The sequence below is a fragment of the Brassica napus genome, chromosome A1 (assembly GCF_020379485.1).
Source record: "Brassica napus cultivar Da-Ae chromosome A1, Da-Ae, whole genome shotgun sequence".
Classification (NCBI taxonomy): Eukaryota; Viridiplantae; Streptophyta; class Magnoliopsida; order Brassicales; family Brassicaceae; genus Brassica; species Brassica napus.
This window is the reverse complement of record NC_063434.1, coordinates 3,917,576-3,931,040: the sequence shown is the minus strand read 5'-3', so window position 1 is coordinate 3,931,040 and position 13,465 is coordinate 3,917,576. Positions and strand designations below refer to the sequence as shown.

Here is a 13,465-nt window from a genome sequence, read left to right as displayed (position 1 = left end):
TAAGACCTGGATTTGGATACATTTGCTCAGCTAAATATCTTTTACTTCAAATTTAGCTAAAATAAATAGAAAATGTATATAAAATTATAAGATTCAAACAACTAAAATTTCCATATGTTCGCTGTGTTTCATCTTGTAGGATCTAACCATGTCGGGACAATATGACATGAACAAACAGGGAATCTGTGTTCCTATATAAATAAATCAAAGTTTGCATTGATTTTGTTATTTGATTGACGTCGAGTTTGAAGATTCATTTCTTTGTATATCATATGGTGTTTAATATATACACTCTTCGTCGAGTTTGCATTGATTTTTAGTTCATTCTTCTTCTCTCTGTTAACAAACCACTGAGCCGTTTTTCTAGCAATCACCCTTCGTCTAGTTTAGATTTTGGTTTTAAATACTTAGCTATCAGAACTATTTTTGTTAAGAGCATCTCCTCTATGAGTTTTCGGGACCGTCTTTGAATAATTGAAAACTTTGTGCATGTGATTTATAAACCACAAACCATGTCCCCTCCTTGTGAGTAAAGGTCAGATATATATACTGAAGCCCACTTGAGTAGTTGATATTTTGTTAGAAAACACATGGGTCTTTAATCTTTTTTCTCTAAATTGGACGCAACATGTCACAACCAATATCCCAATGTGTTATGTGCGTGTTAACTGTTGTAGATATGAACGTTAGTCTCTCAATTGAACCCGTTTTTTTTAATAAACTAGATTATGTATATGCTATTCGAAGGACAATGGAACAAGTGAAAGAAAAAATTTAAAGAATTTTTTTCTTAATAATATACTCTATCAAAAGTAGGATATACATATACAGTTCCATATAATGTATATCAAAAGTAGGATATACATATACAGTTCCATACAGGTCCTACAATAGTTAATGATTTACCAATATACAGTTCCATATAATGTTGATCATTGCAATCTTTGTAAATGGTACGAGTGTTTGATATATTTGTTTCGATCTCAGATTCATGGATTCTATGAATAAAAAATGTATATAATATATAGTACTTGCTTAAAATGTATAAATGCCCATATATTGGTTTGCAAGCTGGAAACTAGGCGGGTTCAGCGGATCCTGTCCATTAAAGACTCACCACACAAAATAAAATTTAAGAATCTCTTAGGGTTGTTTGTATATATGGATAGGTAGGGAGCATCCTAAGCTTTTTCTTTTGTTCTTTTACTCTTCCAGTTTCAACCTATTTATTTTCTCAAAAGAAAACAGCATTTGCTGCGTAGTTTACATTATCTTTTTGTACTTTTGTTTTAGATTATCAAAAATAATTGGCAGAAACTACTAAAATCTAAATCTACAACGTATAATATTAATTTTTCATATATATATATATATATTGTTATCATGTGGCATATACTTTTTTACCTATGATACAGTTATGCTTTTCACTCTAATATTAAAAACTTCAAAATGATACTTTTCTCATAGTTATCTAACTATTCCTCCTTTGTTTTTTAATATTAGTTTTGTGAAATTGGAATGTGTATTTTAGTAAACTAACAGAATAAGGAGAAATATATTATGGTTCATCTATTTTTTGTAGCATATTTTCCAGAATTACTTTGATAATACCCCTATGTAGGAGTGAAAACCACAAAGAAAATGTGACAAATAAAACTATTAAATTCTAGAGAATAAAAAGAAAAAGTAGTACTAGTGACTAAAAAGTGAATAGTGAGGAACAAACAAAGGTATAAATTCCACCAGGCATCTTTATATCTTTGCTTTCTTTTTAACTTTCCTTTCTGTTTCTTTAATATCCTTTGTCCCCTGAGGCTTGCTTTTTAGATTGGAAGGTGGTTGTAACTTAGAAAAACAGAAAAGCAAATTGAACGTAAACAAAAAAAAAAATTAAAAAATCTTACAGAACTAATTAAGCTTCTCTAAACACATTGACCAAACAAACAAAAAACATATTCTTAACATTAACAATCAAAAATCACATTTGTAATGCTTGAGAAGCCTATTGGCTTCCCTTAAACCACTATAGTAAGCACCATGAGTTGTGGAATAATGGGTTCTATGTGTTGCTTCCCCTGCAAACATGACTTGAAGCTCACGAACCTTAGCTTGACCATGTCCATTGACTTGACCACTCTTCTTGTTAATCTGCGGCAATGGCTCCGCCATGGCGTCTAAGTCATCCCCGCTTGACCCGACCGCTACATACGAATACGAACCCCTGAAAAGCGGATCACCTCCCCATTTGCTCGTCAAGACCTTTGTGATTTTCACCACTTCCTCACCATCATCCTCACGCAAAGAGCCATTGGCCAAAGTCTTTGGAGCTTTTCCATTGTCTTTCTTCACTTTCTTGCCTGTCAAGCAAGAGACAGTGGTCAAGACACCGTCAATGATCTCTTCATCCGTTAGTTTCTCAAGCTCGAGAGCTTCTTTGCCTGCAAACCAAGAAAGCAAGACCTTCGAATTGCTGTGTATTGGAGCCATGGTCGCGGTTCTCCTCATCCACCACGGGATTTTCACGAACCTATACTCAGAATCCTCCTTCTCAAACACAAGCTGCAGAGACGGGAACCTTCTCTGAGACACCTCCACGAAAAGCTTGTTCACAACACCATACCCTAGCCTTTTGATAGCGTCTGACTTGAACTCAGGCAGAGGAGGACTGAACAAACCACCTTCTCCATCACCACTCTCAATCCCTGCCTTAAGCACACCTAGAGAGACAGTAACAATAACATGATCCGCAAACACAACAGACCCATCTGAGAAATGCAGCTTCACAGGATCCTCTTCATTACTCTCCCACTCGATCTTCGTCACCCTCCGGTTCAGTTCAACAACACCTTGAGGAAGAACAGAGGCCAAGTGATGTATAACACTCAAATAGCCTTTAGCTATAGTGATCTCCTCTCCTGGAAACATCTGGTACTCACTCTCCGCCGCGTAGTCAAGCGTGTAGAGATCATCAGCTGACGTGTAAGTCCTCTGCGTGTTGCTAAACATAGTGAAGATAGCTTCTTCAAGCGACCTCCTGCTCCATGTCCCACACCCTTCGACCCCATTCCCTCCTTTACCAATTGAGGCCCAATAAGCTTCAAACCCAGATCTCAAGAAAGACCCAACACTGCTTCCGTTAAGCCCATTAACGGAAGAATAAAACCTAGTGGCAATTTCGTAAATTTCACCCAAATCTCCTCCGTCGTCGTTGTCGATGTCTTTCCCCTGAGCTAACTCCATGAGAGCATTGAACAGCCCCGAGACGGGTTCGACGACAGAAGGCTCAAGCTCGAACCCTCCCTCCGCAAAGGTCCTAGCTTTATCGACGGTGGAGTCCATACACTCCCACGGCTCCTCGGAGACGAGGGAGCCAGTCTCCTCGGCGATTTTGTAGATAGGGCTGCCGCCGATGCCGTGGATCCACGTGGCGCCCATCTCGATCTTCTCGGAGGAGAACTCGGAGGTGTTGATCCTCCCGCCGATTCTGGACCCGCCTTCCACGACGGAGAGGTCGAAGGAGTTGTTGGAGTGAGTGTAGAGCTTGTTCGCCGCCGTGAGGCCGGCCATTCCGGCTCCGATGATCACGATTCTCGGTTTCTTCGCCATGAGTGTCGGTGCGTATGGTACGGTGAAATGGAGAAAAGAGAGAGAGAGAGTTGGAAGTGTGGTGAGGGGATGAGGGAAGGAGAAGGTGAATGAATGAATGGAGAGAGATTACTTTGGCAAAGCATTTATAAGGGAGGGGGAGAGAGACAGTGTGTGTGTGTGTGTCTGAACCGCAAAGCTGAGTTGTGAGATTTTACTAATTACTATGTTCTTGATTTTATCAGTCATATTTTATTTAAAATTGTTTTTTTAATCAAAATTTTAAATTGTTAAGATTCTACACTGCTGTAAATATATTAAAATTTATTTTTATCTATACATTTTTTTGTGATTTATAATTATAAATATTTAATACCATGTAATATATAATCTATAATTATCTATCAGCATAAGTTTTTTTAACATTATTTATGATTTAGATATGTTACTAACTATATGAAGTATTTTTTTTGTAATGTACAATTTGATGAAACTGGTCTTGTAAATTAGTGATTACTGAGAAGCTAGCACCTGTGTTGTTTAGGTTATAATAATATTATTATACTCAAAAGTTAGCTTTAATTATTTAACAAGTACTGTTTTTTTTCAAGATCCACTAAACACTGTTTAGATAAAAAAAAAAAAAGAACCAAATTATTACCATCAGTATCACACTCAACTTGTGTGAAACACAACACCTATGTCCAAAGATGTACATGTCAAATTAGATTTTACGTCCCCTCAAAGCTCACCTATCCTCTCACTGACTAATCGTTTTTTTTCTTTCAGAAAAGCTATATATGTTCATTATAATATATTTTAATTTTATAAATCATACTACTGTTCTGGTATAGGAGAGACACACCTTGTTTATGTGTGCACAGCAAAATTACCAGAAGTTTTTGAGCGTTAGAGGCGGTTCAACTGCTTCCAACGATTTTTTTAGTGAATAGTGATTGGCTGGATTTGCATGTTCTGCGACATGCTCCGAACGTACCAACAACGTGTCAATATTTATGCCTAGTGTATTTTTTTTTTTTTTTTTTTTTTTTTTGATAATCCAGGGGTTCCCCACTTACGTGGGTCATTCCCCTGGGCCCGGTTAGGCAGCGGTCCACTTCACCCGGGAGGGCTTTACCTGGGCTGGGGACAAGGCCCAACACCCAGTACCGCATTTGATGACAGAATGGGTAGTTCGCCTCCGCTTGGCGTCGAACCCGTGAGCATGACAATTGGCCCACAAGGTCCTTACCAAGTGTATTTATATATCTGTTTTTTCTAACAATACATTCTGTCATTTCTTGTTCTATATTTTTGTACGATTTAAAATGTCTACTAAACTTATTTTGATGTATGTTCAGTTCAATTATGAAAATATGTAAGAGTAACTAAGTTTGACTAGTTTCTTAAAACATTCGTGTATAAATCACATACGTGTTTTAAACCTTCTTTACGGTTTTACCATCGTGTGCTTTTCAAATAAAAGCTCCCATAAGAATTTAGCAATTTAGTTTACAAAAAAAAATAGCAATTTCACTGCGCATAAAAAATTCAAAAAACAAACAGATGATTCTGGCAAACAAATTAAAGTGAGAAAAACTAATAGAAAGAAATGATAATTTTGGAAAGAGAGAGGTCACATGTAAAGCAAGAAGACGATGGCGGTGACAAACGGAAAAAAAAAATCCAGCAGATGACAGAGGTACGCCCCACAAGATGCAAATTATGAGTCAGTGGTACTGATCTATCTTTGATTGGATACCCATTATGATCAACCTATGCATGATTGTGTCATCACTCGAAGATCCATCATAACATAATTGTATATAGCTCAGTTTTATTTTTTGGCAACAATATAGCTCAGTTTATTTGTGCATGCCGCTATACTTAAAAACAACCATCCTAATTATTCTGATTCTGAAAGAAAGAAAAATTGATACAAAAGTTAAAATGGTTTTAGTTTAATTAGTTGAAATTAACCTGAAGGTGGCGAATATATGGCTGTCATACATATAAACATGTTGAGTTTAAATAAATATCGTCATACAATATGATTTTCAAAGTATGTTATACGGAGTTGGTTGGAAAAAAAATTAACTATCTATAATTCTATGTCATCGTTAGATATTAGATTTTCGGTGATTCATCATGTAAAAGGGGGAAAACTTGGAAATGTGAGATTAACAAACCATGAAACAATTAGGCCATCTCTAATAGTTTACTTTATTTTTTACTTTAAAATAGAGTAACTCTATAATAGAGTTTGAGTTTACTCCAATGATACTCTATTTTAGAATATAAAATAAAGTGATGAACAAAAAAAAATAAAGTGATGAACAAAAAAAACAAATTACTCTACATTTGAAATAAACCTATTTTTCACTCTATTATAGAATGAAAAATAGAGTACCATTGGAGTATTTTTTACTCTAAACTCTATTTTAGAGTAAAAAAATAGAGTGGAGTTGGAGATGTTTTTATAAATTTTTTTTTTTTGGTAAAAAACAATTATAAACAATTATAAACTTGAAGATTCTTATCTATCTACTTTCATTTCTGAGGTTAGCTTTTTATTGGAAGAAGTATTGTTCGCTTGATTTGTTTTTGGATCAAATACTATTGTTTGAAGTTGAAACTTTTAAAATACTCAATCGACGTGATAATTTATTTTATTTAAGTCGACAAGCATATATATATAGTGGAAACTATAAAGATGTTAAGTATGTTTTCCTTTTGCTTTTTTTTTGCCCATAGAAATCGTAGGCAATCATCACAACACTAAATACACAAACACAATGATCAATTAATTCCTTAAGCTAGTATGTTCATGAATAATTCTTTAACGAAGATTTTCCTTTAAGATCGATCAAAGTATTAAGCTTTTTCTTTTAATGAAGATATTGTTGTAGATTTATCTTACTTTAGTTAAAATTAATTATATCAAACTTTTGCACTACACAGAAATGGATCTTCATCAAAGGTAGTGCAGATCCGCAGGCTATCGCTTACTTATTTATATAATCAGAAAATGACCCCATCATTATAAAAGTATATATTTAGTATCTAGACTTAACTGATAACTATAACTACTCATATTAAAAGTATTGAATAATTGATATGCATTGCTTCTACGTAAAATCCACAGTAATAAGTAGTACTATATGTTTCGTGACCAACATTTATTAACTGTCGAAAATGTGAATAAATAATGAATAGAAACAAAGCATAAAGACAAAATCTTGCGAAGGCTTTTGTCGGTTGCGTTTAGTTTGCACATCCCGAAGAAGCTCTGGCTCTCCGAGAATCAACTTTGAGTTCTGAAACAAATACATTTAAATTATTATTTTTCTTAAGTTACGTGTGTGTGATCTCTCTGTACTTTGATGTACACAAAATGAAAATTATAATTTTAATATTAAAAGGATATTATATTAACATAAATCGCCTCTCTCGGTATCTTTGATGATACACGTCTGGACAAAATACAAATGAAATGAGCAACCTCCACACTTATTATTGGAAAAGTGTGTACATTCATAAATATATCGGTTTAAACAGAAGACAAAAGAATTCGCCCTAAAGCTCGAAAGCTCTCGGACCCGAGAATCGAGGTACGCTTGCAGCCGCCACATCTCGACGTCGGTGAGCCCTCTGGCCGCCGGCGTCGAGCCTTCTTCCACAGCTCTGTTCGTCTTCCGCTCCTCCTATTCTTCATCTCCACCGCGTTCGTGAGTTCGCCGATCTGGTTCTCCGCCTTTATCAACCTCTCTGCTCACGCCAGTGTATCTCTTCGGAGAAAGCTTGCTGTTGTGAGCCGAAGCTCTCGTCTGTCTCTTTACGGATCTAGTACTACTAGACCAAACATTTTATGGGGGGTTCCCCAAACCGTTGAGTTTCTCGCCGGTTACAGTCGCTGTTCTTCATCAATGTCGCTTTCCTGTTACGTCTATCTATCTCGCGACGAATATCCATCCGGTTCTGGGGTCGACGCCTGTCATCCAAACGGAACTGCGCCTCACCAGCCAGATCTGTCACCATCTCCGCCGCCTGCTTCCCCTGTCCTCTCGCCGAAGCTTCCCTTTCTCCACCGTGCTTTCTCCGTCGTACTCGCAATATCCCGACAAGGTCATGTTTCTATTTCTCTTGGGCTGGGTCTTCATGTATTGAAATTGGGCTTGGTGAGTCCAGTGGTGCTTAACTATTATTTGTCCAGCCTAATGATTATTTGCCTAAAGAATTTTGGTGGTGTCACTGAAATCTTTACCAAAGCCGTTCTACATACATCTTATCTCTCTTATGCGAAGAGTTTATCAGGATCACCTTCATCAACATTCACCTCTTTCTCTTTGGAGAAGAGAACCATTTTATCCACTATCTCCTTTTTAAGGAGTGTTTCCCTTCAAACGTTAAATGGAAGTGTCCACCCATATCTATAACCGTCTTGTTATCTTGCGTAGCGGTCTGTTCGGAGCCTGAAGATGCAGCGGACTTCGTTTCGATGATATTCTGCGGTGCGGATTGGGTGTTAACGTCACAATATAAGGTGACTAGTTCTCTGCTGTGCAACCATGTCGTAAAAGCTACATTGACGCATTCAAGCATCGTCTTGAGTTCGCTGTCATCTTCTTCTTTTGAAGACCTATCCATTTTATGTTATGCTGTTCTAGTTTATCTTTTTAATCAAAGAGGATAGATAATTCCCTCTATCTGTTGTAGGCAAACAAGTTAAAGTTAAGAAAGAAGTTTGTGTTCAAAAAAAAAAAAAAACAGAAGACAAAACGATTTTCACGGGATTATATATTCACACACGATCAATATGTAAAAGGAAACATGCGTTCTTTGAATTCATGTTGTTACTAACTTTCAGAAGGTTAGTTTACAATCTTGCAAAACAATTTTAAAACATATGGGCAATTGGAATAAGCGGCAGTTTAATGTTTTTAGCCAATTAAGCAATAACTTTTTTTTGCTGGAAATGTTTTTGTCGTAGCTTTGTAAAACACATCATTATTTGCTGTGGAAATAAAACTTTCCATGGCTATTTTTTAATTTTCCAAAAAAAAATGATGTAAATTTTTTTTTAACTTGATTGTTTGACATATTTAACTATAAATTTGGTTGTCTATAACATTTACGGATACAACCAATCACCCTAACAAATAAGTAATCAAATAAAAACCTACCTACCGAAAATGTAGATAAATATGAAGTAAGACACTTGGTACTTGGAAGGTCATCATATTATAAATGAGATGCATGTTGGAGTAGATGGATATACAGATTATGTAGGTACAAGGGAAGTCAAAATCTTGAGCTCCAAAAATCCAGCTACAATCCCGTGACCCAAGGACTTTTCCTTGATCTTCAAAGCTTGAACATGACATACTCGGATTTTATCACGTGTTGGATACTTGGATACTCATATATTTAATACGCAAACCATAAATGCGTTTGTATTCATTTATAGAGTAACCAAACTAACAGGTGTATCACTCCCTAAAAGCTTGCACTCTAACAAGCTTTAGGCTCTATTGGTTCACCACACGCACACACATATCTTTCTCAAGTAGAAAGAACAATAGTTCTATTATGGTGAACCTATATTCAAGAAAAATATGAAGAAGATGATATGATCCTCATTTTTATTAGTTAATGACCAGTTTTAATGGTGCATAAATTGTCGAAAGGATATTACTCGGTGGATGGGGAGATAACAAGACTGTTGAAACAATGAACAAGAGAAAGGAGAAAAAGCAAAGGGGTTTAACGGCTAGGAATTAATAAAAAGGACATAACCTATTGTTGCACCAAAAAAAAAAGGACATAACCTATTAACATATAGTTCTTGAGCCACGATTTTGTATCCTCTTCTCCAAACAAATAACTTGGCACATTCACATACACATACAAAACTCAAGACGTGTTTGTGTGTACCACATATGTGTGTATGTTTGTATGCGTCGACAATTTGTTTGGTTATAGGTGAAACTGAACAAATGATAAGAATCCAACAAAGCCTATAGAAGCTATGTGGTGGTCTTGGATCTATGAATGAGTTAGTGTACTTAATGTTCAGATAAGTCAAAAACCCATGAAAGGCTCAGTACTTTCACCACTGGAGACGTTTTTAAAACTAGGGAGAGAGACAGAATCTACTAGAAGATATTTTGTAATAAATATCCTTGATTGTTGCTATCTAACTCCTTCACCCCACAGTCCTATGAGCTTTAAACTCCAATTGTTTTAGATCTTAGTACTTAAGGTTGCACAACAGTTCTGAAGACTGTAGGATTAGTGGCTGGCCAGGCTGTTAATGCAGAACCGAAAAGAGGTGAAGGAACCAAACCAAACTTCTATCTGATTTTGTTGTTGAAAAATGAAACTGAACGGTTCAGTAAACATGGATCAAGTCAAGTACTTAAAATTATAGATTTCAATCTGTTGGTTAAGTTTGGGGATTCACAACAATGGTTGACCATAATAGCAAGTTAAGTGCCTACGATTAAACTAAAGAAAACAGGATCAAGAACCCTACACGATTCCGGAAATGTCCTAAGCCTACCAATATTTTTGAATTACTGGTCTACATATACCAAGTGACTCCTCCGAAAAATTAATACTTAAACCGCATACGTAAAACAGATTTTCATCTGCAAAAAACTGACGACACCTCCTGAACCACAGCAAAGTACTTAAACAGTCACGGGACTTGCTTCATCAAGGCCTGGAGGCACATGAGAAAACCTGTGACTTGAAGTTCTCTAGCTCTGCCAGTACTTCATCTTCCGGTCTGTAAATCAACCCACTCATCCGCCATATCTGCCAAATTTTGAAAACCATGACAAAGTTTTTCATTTTTATCACCGAAAAAATAATTGATAGTAGAGAGGTTCCCAAGTAATGCAGAAAGAAAGTTTTTAAAAAGTACCTGCAATGTACCACCCCCACCGTTACTCTCACAGTTACCAGAAACACTGACGATAGTCCAAGGTTCCAATACGTTCCAGTGGAAGTCGACCACGTTGTCCCTGAGAAGATATACATAAAGATATTATAGATACCATTGAAGCAAGAAAGCAAGAGAATCAGGATTAAAGCTTTGAGAAAACCTGTGACCAGCATGCTGGAAGAAAAGCCCAGGAGGGCTTTTGGGTGCACGCGCAGACTTCTTGCCGAGCTAATGTGCATTTGTATATGAATACGATGAGCTTGAAAGTGAGAAAAAAATGATTTCAATGTGAATTTTAGGAAATGTACAAACCTTATCATAATCCCATATGTTTAAGAGACCATCTTCTGCAGAACTCCCAAAAACAGATGACTTATCAGGAGACCACTGAATCAAATAACAAAGCGGTGTAATGCTCATTTACATGAGAAATGATATAAAAATTAAAACCGAGGTAGCCGAACCTGAACAGAAAGAACAGAAGCATTGTGGCCTTCAAATTTGTAGATAGGAGAGCCAACTCCATTTGAGGTCAGGTTTCGGCGGTCGAACAGACGGACAGTGTTATCTGCTGACCTGGGAATTTGCGAAATAAAAGAGAATTAGAATCAGCTCTATAACTTTTGGAGAAGTACTCAAAGAGTGTAAAATAAGTACCCAGTCAGGATCAGATTGTTGTCATGAGGATTCCAATCGACACAGTGAAGATCAGCATCATGTGCTTTCTCAACCTGCAAGAAACAGACGGAAACTGAAACAAGAACCAAAAGGCTGAACACCTCAAACTTCGACACGGTTCAAAAGAGAGGTACCTTCATGGCAGGACCGGAGCCGGTTCGTGCATCCCATAGTATAAGACAAGAGTCATCACCAACACTGCAGAACTCCTGGGCACTACATGACAAACAAAAATTCACCAAAAATCATTAGGAAAGTTTTGCATTAAAGAAAGAAATGGTTCCAAGAAGTTACCTAGATGGACAGAAGGCCACATCTTCAACCGTATCCTCGTGGCCATGATATACACCTCGAGGGCCAACGGAACGACCACCAGTTTTATTACTACCAGCTGTTGTGATATGATCTTGGATACTCCACAGAACAACTGACTTGTCCTTGCCTGCGCAGAAGAATCTTCGATGAGAGAAACGTGCAAGCCACAAGACAGGACACGAAGATAACACAAATACAAACCTCCAGAAAGAACAAAAGGTTCGGTTGGGAACATCGCAAGAGCAAATTCAGCATTATCCTGGTGTCCAGTTAGTATCTGCAAAATTAAAGTTGTTCAGATGATGAATAAGCGGGTGTTTTAACACTGTGGGATAACACTACGAAAGAGAACATACCAAATCAGGACGAGAATGTGGAGCTCCAAGCACAGCATGCCGATCTGGTTGAGTCTCAGTGTCCCAAATGAGAACCTGAAAACCAATACATCATACTTGCATGACTGATACTTGAACTTGTACGTCAAAAAAGAATAAGGATAGCTAGAGGAAAAGAGAAACGAAAGCAATTTTATTTTTCAGGGTGGAGAAAGCAGAGCTTACATCAGGACTGTCGGTGTGAGTAGCTACAATCTTACTATTTTGTGGCAGTTCCCTGATTCTGTTGACCTGCGAGCCATGAAGGGTTACACCACATTAAAAAGTCTTTTGCACTAATCAAAGTCTCCTGAAGGGGTGGAGTTAATACCTCTCCAGGGTGGATGATTGTCTTGTACTTCTTCACAAATGGAGAGCATGCTTTTCCATTAAGCTGAACATATATACAGAAGAAACAGCAATTCAATATTTTTACCTTAGTAGAGAGACTAACTAACCCAAGGACAAAAAGCGCAAACACTACTTAGTTACCTGCTTCTTAACAGCTTCGCAAGTAGCTACGACCAAGGTATTAGGCACACTTCCATTAGTCTAATGACAGACAGAACCAAGAAAAGAAAAAAGGTAAACATGACGAGCAATGGACAGAAATTTCAAAGTTGAAGCGATATTATTTATTTCTTAAGACAACTACAAGAAGAAAAAAAAGTGCAAACCCACTTGTTCCGTGAGGTAGAGACGCTGCTGATTCTTAGCCAATGCTTGCTCAATCTGTGGTCCCCATCTGGTCAAAGCAGACAAGAGTCACACATCAAAAAATTGAACCTTTTTCACAAAAGCTAAACACTTCACCAAATCTTAGCACATCTACTAAAAAATTTGGTCAAAGTGGTCTCTAATAGCTCAAAACGATTTGCCGCGGACAAAGGTAACAAAACAGAACACACTATAACAAAGTTATACAAGTGTAATCAACGACTCTCCTATCAAAACAAGTTCAAGACTTTCATGCACGAACAAACCTTTAAGAAACATAAAAGCATGGAGACTAAATGTATAAACACAAACTAGAACATGTCATATTGCTAACATAAAGACTCTCCATTTATCAGCATTTCACTAGTTTAATTTAAAATGTGATTCAGTAGCCTGACCCAAGCAAAAGTTTGAATTTTTCTTTCCCAAAAAGGAAACACTTTCTCGTAAACCAAAGATCAGAGTAAACACAGAACACAAATCAACGAAAAGTTGCAAACCCTAGAACATAAAAAAAAAAAGACAGACCTGCAAGAGAGACAAGGCCAGACGAGGCTCTGGTTGGAGAGTGAGTCATAGAGAATGGGAACAAGAGTCTTCCACTGAGAGTACTTCTTGTCAACGATGGGTTTGTGACTCTTCCTCTTCTTCTTCTCGGTGCTTCTCTGCTGCTGGGAAGATGCTGACACAGACCCGTTGTTAAGTTTAGCTCTCTGACCTCTCGTCTTCAGTCCAATGTACGTCGCCGGAGTCTCTGCTTCCCTTCTCGCCTTCGCTGCTACTTCACTCTCCATTTTCTTCCTCCTTTTTTTTTTTTTTTGTTAAACTTCCTTTCTACTTTATTTTC

The 13,465-nt window shown here is 37.1% G+C and overlaps 2 protein-coding genes and 1 long non-coding RNA gene across 3 annotated transcripts; 1 reads left to right on the top strand and 2 right to left on the bottom strand.

The window, feature by feature from the left end:
- Nucleotides 1-1,888: 1,888 nt before the first annotated feature.
- On the bottom strand, nucleotides 1,889-3,744 carry LOC106387661 (probable polyamine oxidase 5). The gene has a single exon (XM_013827600.3). The coding sequence runs from the start codon at nucleotides 3,604-3,606 to the stop codon at nucleotides 1,972-1,974; it is 1,635 nt and encodes a 544-aa protein (XP_013683054.2). The 5' UTR covers nucleotides 3,607-3,744; the 3' UTR covers nucleotides 1,889-1,971.
- Nucleotides 3,745-4,504: 760 nt separating this feature from the next.
- Nucleotides 4,505-8,291, top strand: LOC125609833. Its single transcript, XR_007339950.1, has 2 exons — nucleotides 4,505-7,710; nucleotides 8,043-8,291. It is a non-coding gene; the product is annotated as an uncharacterized LOC125609833 (long non-coding RNA).
- A 1,701-nt stretch (nucleotides 8,292-9,992) lies between these two features.
- LOC106372105 (WD-40 repeat-containing protein MSI5) lies at nucleotides 9,993-13,433 on the bottom strand. The gene is made up of 15 exons (XM_013812240.3): nucleotides 13,147-13,433; nucleotides 12,583-12,646; nucleotides 12,394-12,453; nucleotides 12,233-12,295; nucleotides 12,088-12,153; nucleotides 11,884-11,958; nucleotides 11,729-11,804; nucleotides 11,507-11,654; nucleotides 11,347-11,428; nucleotides 11,192-11,265; nucleotides 10,999-11,110; nucleotides 10,847-10,921; nucleotides 10,695-10,762; nucleotides 10,514-10,613; nucleotides 9,993-10,404 (listed from the first exon to the last, which is right to left on the bottom strand). The coding sequence occupies exons 1-15, from the start codon at nucleotides 13,410-13,412 to the stop codon at nucleotides 10,303-10,305; spliced, it is 1,431 nt and encodes a 476-aa protein (XP_013667694.2). The 5' UTR covers nucleotides 13,413-13,433; the 3' UTR covers nucleotides 9,993-10,302.
- Nucleotides 13,434-13,465: the final 32 nt, after the last annotated feature.

Excerpts from the sequence above, each read along its gene's own strand:
- LOC106387661 (XM_013827600.3), bottom strand. The coding sequence starts at position 3,606 with ATGGCGAAGAAACCGAGAATCGTGATCATCGGAGCCGGAATGGCCGGC.
- LOC106372105 (XM_013812240.3), bottom strand. The coding sequence starts at position 13,412 with ATGGAGAGTGAAGTAGCAGCGAAGGCGAGAAGGGAAGCAGAGACTCCG. Across the intron at positions 11,805-11,883 it reads CACATTCTCGTCCTGATTTG|ATACTAACTGGACACCAGGA; the intron begins GTATGTTCTCTT and ends TTAATTTTGCAG. Across the intron at positions 11,655-11,728 it reads ACCTTTTGTTCTTTCTGGAG|GCAAGGACAAGTCAGTTGTT; the intron begins GTTTGTATTTGT and ends TCTTCTGCGCAG.